The sequence below is a fragment of the Pristiophorus japonicus genome, chromosome 17, assembly GCF_044704955.1.
Source record: "Pristiophorus japonicus isolate sPriJap1 chromosome 17, sPriJap1.hap1, whole genome shotgun sequence".
Classification (NCBI taxonomy): domain Eukaryota; kingdom Metazoa; phylum Chordata; class Chondrichthyes; family Pristiophoridae; genus Pristiophorus; species Pristiophorus japonicus.
Genome location: NC_091993.1, coordinates 17842873 through 17857937, shown reverse-complemented (window position 1 = coordinate 17857937; position 15065 = coordinate 17842873). Strand labels below are relative to the sequence as shown.

The 15065-nt window shown below is 41.9% G+C and overlaps 1 protein-coding gene across 1 annotated transcript in view; it reads left to right on the top strand.

The window, feature by feature from the left end:
* Window positions 1-15065, top strand: part of myef2 (myelin expression factor 2) — a 38970-nt gene that overhangs the window by 4309 nt on the left and 19596 nt on the right. Inside the window, exons 3-5 of the mRNA XM_070858437.1 lie at window positions 6508-6713; window positions 12215-12267; window positions 12730-12737. Of these exons, the coding sequence (XP_070714538.1) occupies window positions 6508-6713; window positions 12215-12267; window positions 12730-12737 (267 nt within the window). The remainder of the gene's footprint in view (window positions 1-6507; window positions 6714-12214; window positions 12268-12729; window positions 12738-15065) is intronic.

Sequence of the window (15065 nt, the reverse complement as noted above, 5' to 3'; positions counted from 1 at the left end):
CTATATAAATGTATGTCTTTCTTTCTATTAATAATTATTGTCTACTTAAAGTTACAATTTAATTTGCTAGCAAGGCCAGCATTTATTGTCCATCCATAGTTGGTCCTTGAAAAGCTGGTGGCGATCCATCTTCTTTAACTGCTGTAGCCCATGTGTGATTCTGTAGGGAATTCTAGAATTTTGACCCAGTGACGATGAAGGAACGGTAATATATGTCAAAGTCAGATGGTGTGTGACTTCAAAGGGAACTTGGAGATCCATTGTGACTGTGACAAAGGAAAACTATCCTCCCTCGTCCTTTTTGACTTGTCTGCAGCCTTTGACACGGTTGACCAATCTATCCACCTCCACCAATCTCTCCAACATCTATCCACCGTCGTCCAGCTGGGTTCCATTCCTAGCTATCTAACCGTAGCCAGAGAATCACCTGCAACAGCTTCTTTTCCCGCCCCCGCATCGTTACCTCTGGTGTCCCCCAAGAATCTATCCTTGGACCCCTCCTATTCACACATGTCCCAGATCCTCCGTGGAGCAAACCAGGCTGAAATGGCTTTCTAATTACTGCAACTTCCAGTGCAAAAGCCCACAGAAAGTCAACGTAAGCTCAAGGAACAGCCCCTCATCTTTCATTTAGGCACTTTAAGTCTTCTGGACTCAACATCGAGTACAACAGTTTCAGAGCTGCCAATCTTTGGCTCCTTTCCTCCCGAGCCTGTTTCTTTTTTTATCCTGGTCTCGAATGGCAGCTGGTCATTATCCCGCCATTCACACCTATCTTGACTAATGTTTTTCTAACTCCTGGCATTACCATTTGAATTTGGGCCGTCATTCCTTTTGTTTCTCTCATCTCTCCTGTTTTCCAACCTATCACAGACCTTCCCTTTTGTTCTTTCTTCCCCGCCCCCTTTCAGTGCTTGTTAAGAATCCGTTCTTTCCAAACACTCTCCAGTTCTGATGAAGGGTCATCGACCCAAAACATTAACTCTGCTTTCTTTCCACAGATGCTGCCTGACCCGCTGAGATTTCCAGCATTTTCTGTTTTTATTCCAGATTGCAGCATCCACAATATTTTGCTTTTGTGTAAGTCTGTGGTCGTGTTCATTAGCATCTCTTGAACTCTCACCCTGAAGGTGTTGACTAAAATTACAGCAGTGTTTCTCCATTCCTTACAATTAAAAAACACTTTCTTTGAAATGGAACTGTCATGTACATGCTATGTAACATGTAATTATGTTGCATATATACAATGTTTGGGCACAATCAGGTGTGTGTGGCATATCTGTATGTTGGGTTAATTACCCAAACTTATTTACTGGTAAAAATTAAAAGGAAAAGTTGGAAAGGCACAACAGGCTAGAAAATCGTATAGTCATCATCATCATCATAGACAGTCCCTCGAATCGAGGATGACTTATTTCCACGTCAAAAAGTTCACAGGTGTTTCAATGATGGACTTAAAATTCCAGGTCCGAACTAAATCTTGAAGGGTGGAAGATGCCTGTGCTTGATTTTTTTTTAACATGTGGTGACAGTTGCACACCAGCCACCACCACGGGCTTGACCGAGCTCGGTCTTGGTCTAGTAGCAAGGATTAACCAAGATGACTGGAGACCTGCTCTGTATAGTAATAATAGTATAGATGCATTTAAGGAGAGGCTAGACAAGCATATAAGGGAATAGAAGGGTATGCTGATAGATTTGGATGAGGAAAGACGGGAAGCGGCTCGAGTGGAGCATAACCGCCAGCATGGCCTGGTCGGACCAAATGGCCTGTTTGTGTGCCGTATATCCAATGTAAAAGAGGTGAGACCCTGTGCCAGGGTTTGTGGCTCTCGTGTTGGACTGTTCAGCCATCAAATAACTCACTTTAGGGAGAGGGGAAGCAAGTTTTCCTCGATTTCGAGGGACTGCCTATTGATGATGATGGTAAAAGGAGGGACAGGTCAGAGGAAAAGCTGCCTGTGACCCCTGGGTCAATTGTTGCCGGATTGTTTTTTTTTTGCACAGGGCTTTTGTGGATTGTTGCGGAACTCTCGCGAGATTGGCCGTGGGGGGAGGGCGGGCGCGGCGCTCCGCGGAGTAGGTGCGAGTGAAAGGCCCCGGCGGCGGCGGCGGGAGAGTTTGGCGGATTCCCCCTATACACACACACACAACGCGATGGAAGAGATGAAAGAGGAGGCGCAGGAGATCCAGAACGTCGAGGACGCCCAGCACGAAGAAAACGAGACGCCGGATAAAACGTAATGAATTCCCCCCGCCCCCTTTATTCCTGTCCCGGTGTGTTTTAGCGCCGAGCCCTTGTCGCCGATCGGGGTGCGTGCGACCGCAGGCCCAGGCCGCAGGCCAGACAATGATTACATTCGGCCGGTCACTGCTCTTTGCCCGCGGGGGTCTCTCCCTCTCTCGCCCCATTAACTGCCCCTGAATGAAATCAGCGCACCTTAGCCTTCCCCCTCCACCCGATTTCCATTTGATTTTCTCGGAGCCCCAAAGCTTCCTGTAGGCCCAGAAGCCGGCATTTTTACTTTTCCATTACCCTCCCCCTCTCCCCTCCCCCCTCCAAGCTGCCCTCCGGCAGGTAGAATACTCGCTTTGTTGTGAGCGCTTGATTTCAATTTTCATTTGCAACATGGTGTCCCGCAATCTTTCGCTTGAATAAAAACAGTAGTTTTGACCCTACACACTTTTTCCTGCAGTGCACCGTAGATTCGGCGTTTTTTTCACGCTTGAAGGAAACGTCGCCGTGGTATTTACATGCGAGACGTGTTTCTGGTAGTTCAGGGCAAGGGGGTTGGGAGTTTTATTTATACCCTTGGGGCTAACGATTCGTCGTTTAAAATAATTAAAATGATCACTGGGACTTAAATCTTCCCAGTTGCATTGAAGACTGCTGAATTACCCAGTACTCTCTGGACTAGATCGGTCCGGATCTAAATGTTTTCCGTTTATTCTCGAGTAGTACCTTTCCATATGCTGTAATGATACGTCATTGTACAGCTAACAAAGAAGATGCCCACGTGGTACTTTCAGAGTTTTATATATTCGAATAGAACATGTAACTGCCCATGAACAATGTAACAATCCGTCTGTGTGGATAACGGCACTTTTACAGTAATATTCTTTGTAAACAGAACAGTCTCCAGGGTTGACTGAGATCTCACTGCTGCTGAAGTGTAAATGTAAGGGCTTTCTGCCTTGTACTTACAACAAGAATAAAGGTAGCTTTGATCCAACAGCCGATTAACGCCAACGAGTTCAGCAGACACATGGAGAACATTGCGTCTGTTGTCATTTGTACTCGAGCAATGTATGTGCTATTTTTAAGATGTTTTTCAATTGTCAAATGTATTTATTTTATCTTCTAACACTCATGTGAAGTGCCTTGGGACGTTTTACTACGTTCAAGGCACTATACAAATACAAGTTGTTAAAATTTCTTTTGCAGTCAATATGCTGTTTACAAAGCCCAGTTGCACCAAATCCCTTTGGGCCTAACTATTAGCAGGGAATTTGGCGGTGTGAGCTGTGAGGAGGACACTAAGAGGCTGCAGGGTGACTTGGACAGGTTAGGTGAGTGGGAAAATGCATGGGAGATGCAGTATAATGTGGATAAATGTGAGGTTATCCATTTTGGGGGCAAAAACACGAAGGCAGAATATTATCTGAATGGCGGCAGATTAGGAAAAGGGAAGGCGCAACGAGACCTGGGTGTCATGGTTCATCAGTCATTGAAAGTTGGCATGCAGGTGGTGAAGAAGGCAAATGGTATGTTGGACTATATAGGTGGGGGATTTGAGTATAGGATCAGGGAGGTCTTACTGCAGTTGTACAGGGCCTTAGTGAGGCCTCACCTGTTCAATTTTGGTCTCCTAATTTGAGGAAGGACATTCTTGCTATTGAGGGAGTGCAGCAAAGGTTCACCAGACTGATTCCAGGGATGGCTGGGCTGTCATGAGGAGAGACTGGATCAACTGGGCCTTTATTCACTGGAGTTTAGAAGGATGTGAGGGGATCTCATAGAAAGGTTTAAGATTCTGACGGGACTGGACAGGCTAAATGTGGGAAGAATGTTCCCGATGTTGGGCAAGTCCAGAACCAGGGGACACAGTCTTAGGATAAGGGGTAGGCTATTTAAGACTGAGATGAGGAGAAACTTCTTCACTCAGAGTTGTTAACCTGTGGAATTCCCTGCCGCAGAGAGTTGTTGATGCCCGTTCATTGGATATATTCAAGACGGAGTTAGATATGGCCCTTATGGCTAAGGGGATCAAGGGGTATGGAGAGAAAGCAGGAAAGGGGTACTGAGGGAATGATCAGCCATGATCTTATTGAATGGTGGTGCAGGCTCGAAGGGCTGAATGGCCTACTCCTGCACCTATTTTCCATGTTTCTATGTTAACTAGTTATCGTGGAAGAGACAACGTTTTCCTCAGTTTCAATGATTTTGCTGAATATATTGATTGTCAGCTCTGGCGGGGTGGGGGGCACAGCGCAGCCTGTGTCGGAGCTGTCAATGACTGACCGCAACTTCTGGATTTTGCATGCGCCGAAGTTGCAGTCAGTTTCAACGGCGGAATGATGGTGAAGACTACCAGTTCGTCATCTCGACCGCACATTCCAGGCTGATTTCTCTTTCTTTGGCAACAATGGATGGTTGTTTTCAAAGAGGAGTCCGTGGGCTAAAAGTTCACCGACCTTGCTACCAGTTTTTTTGCGATATTTTGCCATTTTTTTGGCGGGAAATTCAGAGACATCTTGCGGCGGCGGTTTTTAAGTACCGCTGGGGAGCGGACCGCCGCCATGCGAGACTCGAAATATTGCTTTCGCCAAATATACCGGCAGATAAAAAGTGTTGCAACCCTTGGAGCAGCGGTAAGTATGAAGACCTGCAAAAAAGGCAAGTTAAAGTTTTTATTAATTCTTTTTCAGCGATTCAATAGTTAAGTGTCTTGTGAATGTTTTGTGATTTTTTTTTTGTTTGTTTGTACCCCTCCCCACTTCCCAAGGCCCCTCTCGCAGCGATATCGGCCTCGGAGTAAAGTTGCAGAAAATTCGCGGTTTGCGCCACGAATCCTCGTGCAATGCCGATTTTTACCGCTGCGCAAATTGAAACTTGAATTTTAGGCCTGGTAGCGAAGCGAAAGTGGTATTTTTGGTGAATTTCTAGCCCCATAAGTATTTTCTTTTAAAAGGAATTAGATGGTTGTTTTAAAAAGTAAACTTAAAGATTATGGGGAATGAGCAGGAGAGTGGAGAAAACACTGGCACTGATATATTGAACTGAACGGCTGTTTCTGTGCAGTAACATTGAGATTCTATGCTGTCTTTTGAATGTATTTATATTATTTGCCTTGATGGCTTTCCTTGCAAGTTTTTCCAAAGTTTACCTTTTGTATAAGAGTTCCACCTGACTGCCCATCTTCTCTGACTTTATTTTTTAAACTTGTATTTCAACCCTTTGGAAAACATTGCAATTTGTATGGTCCTGCCTTTATGTTGGGTTCGACATTAAAGGTTCTTCTCTTCCAAAAATGATGGGCACAGCTTCCTGGACCTTTCTTTATGATTGGGGTTTCTTTTGACGGGTATCATCTTGGTTACTTGGCCCTCGCCTTCAATCTTCGACTAGAAATGCATGCAATATTGCCGACAAAATCTGATCAGTGCCTTGCATAGTAGCCATGCAGCACCTTTTGGTTGACATGATCCTTCTGCTATGCAACCAGTATTTCTTCTTGGATTGTTTTTACAGACAAACACTTGGACTAGCAAGTTTTGTGCCTATTGAGAAGGATGCACAATCAACTGATAGTAAATACCAGCAAGTCTTTCTTACTGTGTCTATTATCTCCAATAATAGATACTGAAAATTTTTGTTCACTATTGTCAAATTTGAGGGAGGGGGTATGGATTCAGCAGTCTGTGAATGTAGCTCTCACTTGACAAGGGAAATACATGTCTGGTAAAGACATGTAACCCATGGCCAGTAGGGAGGATGCGAAATGGTTCAAGCAGTTAACTCATTGATCAGAATTCCATTATGCATGCACACTTTGAAGCAAAATTTGTTTCACATTGTGTAAAGCCTTATTTTATTTCATTTAAATACCACTAAAAGATCTGGTTGTTACTGGGTTGAATGGCGCCAATATTGGAGTTTTGAGTCAGATGATGCCTTTTGAAAGAAAGACTTTCATTTATATAGCGTCTTTCACGACCACCGGACGTCTCAAAGTGCTTTACAGCCAATGAAATACTTTTGGAGTGTAGTCACTGTTGTAATGTGGGAAACGCAGTAGCCAATTTGCGCACATGCAAGCTCCCACCAACAGCAATGTGATGAAGGTCAGATAATCTGTTTTTGTTATGTTGATTGAGGGATAAATGTTGGCCAGGACACTGGGGATAACTTTTTGAAATAGTGCAATGGGATCTTTTACATCCACCTAAGAGAACATTTGAGTAGTTTTGTGTGAAGTTAATGATGTATTTTTCTTTAACACCTAGTGAAGAGGATGAAGCTTCAAAAGAAGAGACTTCAAGTTTGAAGGAAAAATCCACAGGAATCAAGAAGTCTAATAGATTTCATCCATATTTAAAAGAGAAGACGACAAATGGAGACAAGAAGGGTTATAACCGTAACCGAGTTTTTATTAGCAACATTCCATATGATACAAAGTGGCAAGTGATTAAAGACCTTATGCGAGAAAAAGGTAACTTATGGAAGCAGTTTTTCATATATGAATAACAATGCTTTCCAAAATAAATCCAAATGTTAACATTTTTTAAGACTTAGGATTTTGCTTATTTTAATTTTACTGATGGCATAGTAAATGAAAACACAACTGAAAAGCAAGCATAAATAAAATTGAAGAAGCAAAACTTTTTACAACATATTCTAAACTGTACTAATGACCCTTTTTTGAACTTTTAATTAGACCGTAAAACATTTAGCATTATGTGAAACAGCTGTACAAGATAGATCGTTTGCTGTGGAACAAATATGTGCAATATTTTATCATGTATTTGGTCTAATCTGTAATGGTAACATCAACTGTGCATAAAAATGGAAATTGTTGTCATATAGTGGGGAGGAACGAAAGAGAAGCTGTTTTAAGAGCTCTGCATCATGTTTGCTTCATGTGCTTTAATTGTTCCAATAGCCTGTACTTTACAATTGGGAATATATTGAAGCTTTTTTGGACAGTATTGTCCAATCAGCTCAACCAAAAGTCTGCACCCATTCATTCTATGATGTACAGACAAGGACTTCTGCCTAGTGTATTCTGCCTTGCAAAAACACATGGCAGATAAAATGTCAGGCTCTGGATACCTGAAAAGCTGCAGCCTAGGATACTCGTAGTACACAAATATTCTCTCTGGGATTGAAAAGCCAGAATCTGGAGCTTTTCTCTTTGGAGAGATTATATAAATGTGAGTTATTGTTAAGATACCTCTTGAAATGTAAGCTAATCTACAAACCTTTAAAAAGTATTGAAATTATGTTAAAGGCTTCCAAGATGTAGCTCCAGAACATGCTTGTGATGTGATTTTTTTTTTCTCTCCAAAAGCAGTAGGAAATTTTTTTGGCCAGGGGGGATTTACACCAAGATACATATGAGCCATACAAGGAGTGGACAAGAAAAAGCCTTCTGGCTTTGAGTATTGACTTGTAGTCACTACCAGCCCCATTACTGCTATAAATTCTAGCGGGTTACTTTTTGGGTGAGGAAGATTTCTAATGAAAGCTTTATCACTTTGGCTGCAGTCTTTCTTGCCCTTTGACCTCTCCCCCCAAAAAAAGCAGTCAGTTTCTCGGGACAGTCAGAATGTGCTTAATCACAGGAATTTTGACCTGGGAATCCAGCAACTTTTGCTTTTTCGGACTAGAAATTTATAGAACTTGGGCTCCACTGGTTACTTTGGAGTCCTAACTTTGGTTGTTGTACAAGCATTAGATCTAAAGATTCTGCACTTGATATGAAAATAAGGTTCAAGATAGTAATACTATTGCAGATCATTTGGATAGTGTACCCAAGAGACGAGATGAGGTTTTAATCAGTTCTGGCAGTCACTTACTTTTGACCTTCATAAAGTGGAACACGTGGGAGTAGCAAAGTACATGAAGTTAGATGTAGCATAATTGTGCTGATGCGAAAGAACTTGCATTTATATATTGTGCCAAAGCACATTCTTGTGCAAAAATACTTCACAGCCAAGCTTTAAGTGCAGTCACTTGTTATATGGACAAGTGTACTTAAAAGCCGTTTGATTTAGATGTATGGTAACTTAAAGGAATGATATCCACTGCTTAACTGAAGAAGAGAGCCAACATTTGGTCCAACCACATGGAGATTAGGGTATAATGCAGTGACCTAAAATGATTTGGCTCTTGATGAAATTTCCAGTCTTCAGCAGTAGTGGAAACTCCTGGAATCATGCACTTGTATTACAAATTTACTTTGTTTTTGTCTGTTAATACCTCAATTACAGCCACTTAAGGTGCACTATTTGGGCCATGAAACTATATAAAAGAGGTAATAACTTGCTAGGACAGGACTTGGTATCTTTTCTGGGATTTTTTTTAAGGTGGGGAATGGACACCATAACTTGGCACAAGATAATGCATCCATCGAATTGCTGCATAATGGGGGCTTGTCAAAGAGCTTGCTTAGCAATTACGTGGTAGCCACTTTGCCCATTGCCCACCTCTGGTGGGAGACTTGGTTGGTTAATCTGTACTATAAGTTCATTTGTTTTCTTGGGAACTTAATTTCTCACTTACAGCGGTGTCTCCTTGTTAGTATCTCAAATCTAGAATGCTGAACTTCAGTGATAAACTGTCTTATCTCATTTGAAATGATAGGCTCACATCCGTTCTCAGTTTAAAAATTGCCACATTTTGTTTTTCTTAGGAAGTCATGTTTCCAATGTTCAGTCTTGCACTGAAAGAAAGTTGATGTTTGTATCAACTTTCTTTCGATCTACCTAGAATTAAGATTGCTTGCTTCCTGGGGAATTCTTTCCTTTAGTGGCACAACCCTAGGTAATCTTGTGACAAAGCAACAATCGGTAAATTGGCTGTTGGCATTATCACCTTGCGATGCTGCCTGGCTGTTCAGGAATCACTGTGCAATACTTTTTCTAATCAATTCCAGGAATGACATACCCGTGGGGCAATTACACCATTCTGTCTGTTAGTGGGTCCTTGGAGTAACTTCTGTGCTTTGTGATATTTCATAGAATCATAGAAATTTACAGCACAGAAGGGGGCCATTTTGGCCCACCATGTCCACGCCAGCCGACCAAGAGCTATCCAGCCTACTCCCACTTTCCAGCTCTTGTTCCGTAGCCCTGTAGGTTACGGCACTTCAAGTGCACATCCAAATACTTTTTAAATGCTATGAGGGTTTTTGCCTCTACCACCCTTTCAGGTAGTGAGTTCCAGATACCCACCACCCTCTGGGTAAAGAAATTTCCCCTCTTATCTCCTCTATACCTCCCCCCCCCCCCCCCCCTTACTTTAAATCTATGCCCCCTGGTTGTTGACCCCTCTGCCAAGGAAACGGGTCCTTCCTATCCACTCTATCCAGGCCCTCATAATTTTATACACTTCAAAATGGGTCTCTCCTCAGCTTCCTCTATTCCAAAGAAAACAGACCCATTATCTTCAATCTTTCCTCATAGCCACTTTCCCTTTCCAGTGTAATCACATATTTCCTGTAATGTGGTGACCAGAACTGCACACAGTACTCTAGCTGCAGCCTAACCAGTGTTTTATACAGTTCAAGCATACCGCCCATGCTTTTGTATTCATGCCTTGACTAATAAAGGCAAATATTCCATATGCCTTTTGTAACCACCTTATCTACCTGGCCTGCTGCCTTCAGGGATCTGTGGACCTGCACTCCAAGGTCCCTTTGTTCCTCTACACTTTTCAGTGTCCTACCATTTAATGTCTATTCCCTTGCCTTGTATATCCTCCCCAAATGCATTTCCTCACACTTAGCCGGATTGAATTCCATTTGCCATTGTTCTGCTCACCTGACCAGTGCATTGATATCTTCCTTCAGTCTGCAGCTTTCTTCTTCATTATCAACTACACCGCCTATTTTAGTGTCAACTGCAAACTTCTTAATCATACCAAGGGACCCAGCACTGAGCCCTGTGGAACCCCATTGGATATAGCCTTCCAGTCACAAAAACACCCATCAACCATTACCCTTTGCTTCCTGCCTCTGAGCTAATTTTGGATCCAACTTGCCACTTTGTCCTGGATCCCATGGGCTTTTACATTCGTGACCAAACTGCCATGTGGGACCTTATCAAAAGCTTTGCTAAAATCAATATACACTACATCATACGCACTGCCCTCATCGACCCTCCTGGTTACCTCCTTGAACAAGTCAGTCAGACACGACCTTCCCTTAACAAATCCATGCTGACTGTTCTCGATTAATCCATGTCTTTCCAAATGAAGATTTATCCTGTCCCTTAGGATTTTTTTCAATAATTTTACCACTGCTATTTCCTTGGTTTGAAGGGTACTTTTGCAGTTGCATTGGTTCAAATTTGCCGATATACAAATATTTTCAGACTCTACTTTTGCGTACTCTTTATTTCTGGAATCGAACATGTGAGGATAAATATTAGATTACCTGATTGTAGGTGTGGTATTTTTCATTCTTTTGCGTATTGTTCAGCTCCACATGCAAAGATTTTGCCCTTTGTTGTTAAAACTATACATGCCCTTATTCATTACATAGAATTTTTCAAGACCCAAGGATGTTGAATAAATGTGCACAGGGTTTTTGTAGAGCACCTGATAAAAGCATGGTACAAAGCTCTTAAGGGACAGTCTTTCTGACATTTTCCCTTTTTGAATGATAGTTTTATTTTTTTTGTTGAGCTGAGCTATATTCGTGAGCATATTGAAGATTGCACCTACGGTAGGTGATTTGACATTATATAAAGTCCTGGTAAATGCAGTTCACTGGACACGAGCATTGTTTTTGATTTTAGGTGCTGGTAAATTATTAAATCGTTTGATTATTATGGACGAGTACAATTTAAATTTGACACAAAAATGTTAAACCTTTTTAATACCCCAAATCGTTCTTATTTTGTACAAACTGATTTATGAGTAGATGAATGACCAAGAGCAATTTGAGACTGATTAGCAGAGCCATGTAGGCATTCCTGAGACAAAGCATCAAACGGTGTAAAGGCCTTCCGAATAAGGATGTGTTCTGTTTCGCAGCCAATTGTATAATTCTGGGCTTTGTTTAGACCTCGGGAAGGATTATTGAAGTCCTCTAATTGATGGTTGAGCATTGTAATTTCTAAATACATAGAAAGTGACATTTCCTTATTGTGCAAATGGCTATGTAGGCTTTTTATGGTGTAAGGAAATTGCATCTGGAAGAGAAAATGTAGAAAATTACTGATGCTTGCCTTTAAGTCATAGGAGAAAACTGGAAGTTGTTTTACTTCCTTTATCATCCTTTTACTAAGTAAGTTGGACTTTGGTTCCAAGTATCGTTATTTTTAATGCCTTTACTGTTGAGCCAATTACTGGAGCTTAAAATGATCTTGTGCTAAGTACAATGTCTGTAACCTTTGATTTTTGCATCTGTTGTAAGGTGACACAAAGTTTAATTGTGAAGCTCTGTCTTGGATTTGGATTTAGATTTTTATGCCATGATATGGCTGAATTATTGCTTTTGTGTGTTGTGCAATAAGCATTTTCATTGCAGTATTGTGTTTTATGTATTTGTGACTTTACACATCCAGGGTTGTAAGCTTTGTCACCTTAAAACAGTGTATTTGACTGCCACAAAGTTGGCATTGATAGGAAAATGTAACTTGTTTTAGCAATGTCGGATTGTTTATTAAATGGTAGTAACAATATTTGTTATTTGTTCACCAACTATATCATACAGGCCAAATCTGTTTAATTAGCTGCTATCTGATAGTAAATGTTGTTTGAATCCGATTCGGATGATGCAGGTGACAAATCTTTGAGACAAATGTTGATTTTCATTTAAAAATTGTTATGTATTGTAATTATTAGGAGGTGTGCTGGTCTGGTGTTGATTGTTGGTGAATAATGGGTTGTTCCTCTGTAGTGTTGTGTAAGCGGCAACAGTGAAGCAAGTGTGTGGTCTTTTAAATGCATTGTTTTTGGTATTTCCCCTCTGTATATCTCATGTAGTTGGTGATGTTATATACGTGGAACTCTTTAAGGATGCTGAAGGAAAGTCAAGGGTAAGTGGGAAAAATCTGCTTGGGGGTTCATAAGGTCCTCAGCAGTTTTATTTTTTACTTACTGTTTAGCACAGGTAGCTCAATTTAAGGTGTTTGTTAGCTAGGATGCTCTTGTATTTATTGCCAACTCTGCTTTATGCTGGGGTTTGGTTGTGTTGTCTGGCATTAAGAAAGGGTTAATCTGCAGGCCTGCAGTGGATATTTCCATGTTTAATTGATTGGACTGGTGTTACTATAAACAAGTTGTAATGCATTGCTTGCTTTTACAGAAAAGTAACATAAAATACAGGAGGTAGTTGCAGCAAGGGCTTGTTATATATGATAATACAATAGTTTTGTGAATCCCTTTTCCTGCATACTGTAACAACTTTTAAAATGAAATTACATAATTTTCCATAATGTTCAATATGCTAAACTTTTTTTTCTTCTTCCCCCTTTGCATTGCTTGTCATCTGGCTTTAGGGTTGTGGGTAAGTAACTGTCTCCTTATTAATGTTCAGTTGTTAAATAAACTGTTATTGAGGTATAGAGGGTACAGAATTTCTAAATTGCATTCTGGAGACTTTTTTAGCTAATACGTAGCAAGCTCAACAAGAAGGGGGCCAGTTCTGGATTTAGTTTTAGGGAATGAAGCTGGGCAGGTAGAAGTTGTTTCAGTGGGAGAGCATTTTTGTGGTAGTGATCATAATTTGGTTAGTATTAGCAGAATTATGGATAAGGACAAAGATAAAAGATGAGTAAAGGTTCTAAATTGGGGAAGGCTAATTTTATTAGGTTGAGAAGTGATTTGGCAAAAGTGGACTGGAAACAGCTACTTGAAGGTAAATCCGTGTTAGAACAACAGGAGGCATTCAGGAGTGAGGTGCATGGAGTTTAGGGTAAACCTGTTCCCACAAAGAAAAAGGTTAGAACTGCCAAATTTAGAGCCCCCTGGATGAGGCAAACGGAAGATTGAATCAAGCCCAGAAGAGTATAGTAAGTGTCGGGGTGAAATTAAGGTAATTAGGAAAGCAAAAGGAGGGCATGAAAAATTATTGGCAAGTAGAATCAAAGAAATTACATAAAGAGCAAGAGGATAACTAAGGAAAGGGTAGGGCCTATTAAAGACCAAAATGGCGATCAATGTGTGGAGGTCGAGGATGTGGGTAAGGTACTTAATTAATACTTTGCGGCTGTCTTCACAAAAGAGGGGGACAATGATGACGTTGAAGTTAAAGAGGAAGAGAGTGAAATATTGGATGGGATAAATATACTAAGAGAGGAAGTATTAAGGGGTTTAGTATCTTTGAAAGTAGATAAATCGCCAGGACTGGATGAAATATATCCTCGGCTATTAAAAGAAGCAAGGGAGGAAGTTGCGGAGGCTCTGACCATCATTTTCCAATCCTCCCTGGCTACAGGAGTGGTGACAGAGGATTGGAGAACTGCTAACGTTGTACCATTAAAAAGGGAGGAAGGGATAAACTGAGTAATTGCAGGCCAGTTAGTTTAACCTCAGTGATGGGCAAATTGTTGGAATCAATTCTGAGGGACAGTATAAACCTTAATTTAGAAAGACACAGATTAATCAAGGACCGTCGACATGACATGGATTTGTTATGGGAAGGTCGTGTCTGACTAACTTGATTTAATTTTTTGAGGAGATAACAAGGAGGATCGATGAGAGCAGTGCATTTGATGTAGTCTACATGGATTTTAGCAAGGCTTTTGACAGGGTCTCGCATGGCAGGATGATCAACAAAGTAAAAGCCCATGGGATCCAACGGAGAGCGGCAAATTGGATCTAAAATTGGCTCAGTGACGGGAAGCAAAGGGTAATGGTTGCCGGGTGTATTTACGGCTGGAAGGCTGTTTCCAGTCATATATTAATGATTTAATCTTCAATGTAGGGGGCATGATAAAGAAATTTGCAGATGATACAAAAATTGGCCATGTGATTGACCATGAGGAGTAAAGCTTTAGACTGCAGGAAGATATCGATGAACTAGTCAGTTGGGCAGATAAGTGGAAAATGGAATTCAATCCAGAAAAGTGTGAGGTAATGCATTTGGGGAAGGGCAAAAAGGCAGGGGAACACACAATAAATAGGTGAATACTGAGCGGTGTGGAGGAACAGAGGGACCTTGGAGTGTATGTCCACAGATCCTTAAAGATAGCAGGACAGGTAGTTAAAAAGGCATATGAATGCTTTCCTTTATTAGCCGAGGCATAGAATATAAGAGCAGGGAAGTTATGCTATAACTGTATATAGGTGCAGCGTCCAAAATCCGGAGTTCCGGAATGTTCCAGAATCCGGATTCTGGATCGATTGGTGGCCGGGTCGTCCGGAATACGGACCCTGCCAACCTTGAGGTCCCATCGCTGCCCGACCTCCGGGCCCTCGCCTCGCCGCTGCCTGACCACCGGGCCCTCGCCTCGCCGCTGCCCGACCTCGGAGCCCTCGCCTCGCCGCTGTCCGGCCAGCTCCTCCTCGGCAGGGGCCTCGCCCGAACAATTCCTTGGCCGACTACCGACTACCTCATCAACAGGGTCGGTGACCCAAGCAGCTCTTTCCCCCCCCCCCCCTCCTCCCGGAAATAACCGAACTTGGGCTTCGGTGTTTCCGGATTCGTGACGTCAGAAAGACATTCCAGAATCCAGAAAAACGCGGTATCCGGAATGGCCTCAGTCCCAAGGGTTCCGGATTCGGGACGCTGCACCTGTTCTATACAACAGCCACAGCGTGAGTAGTGCATGCAATTCTGGTCACCACATTACAGAAAAGATGTGATTGTACTAGAGAGAATGCAGTGGAGATT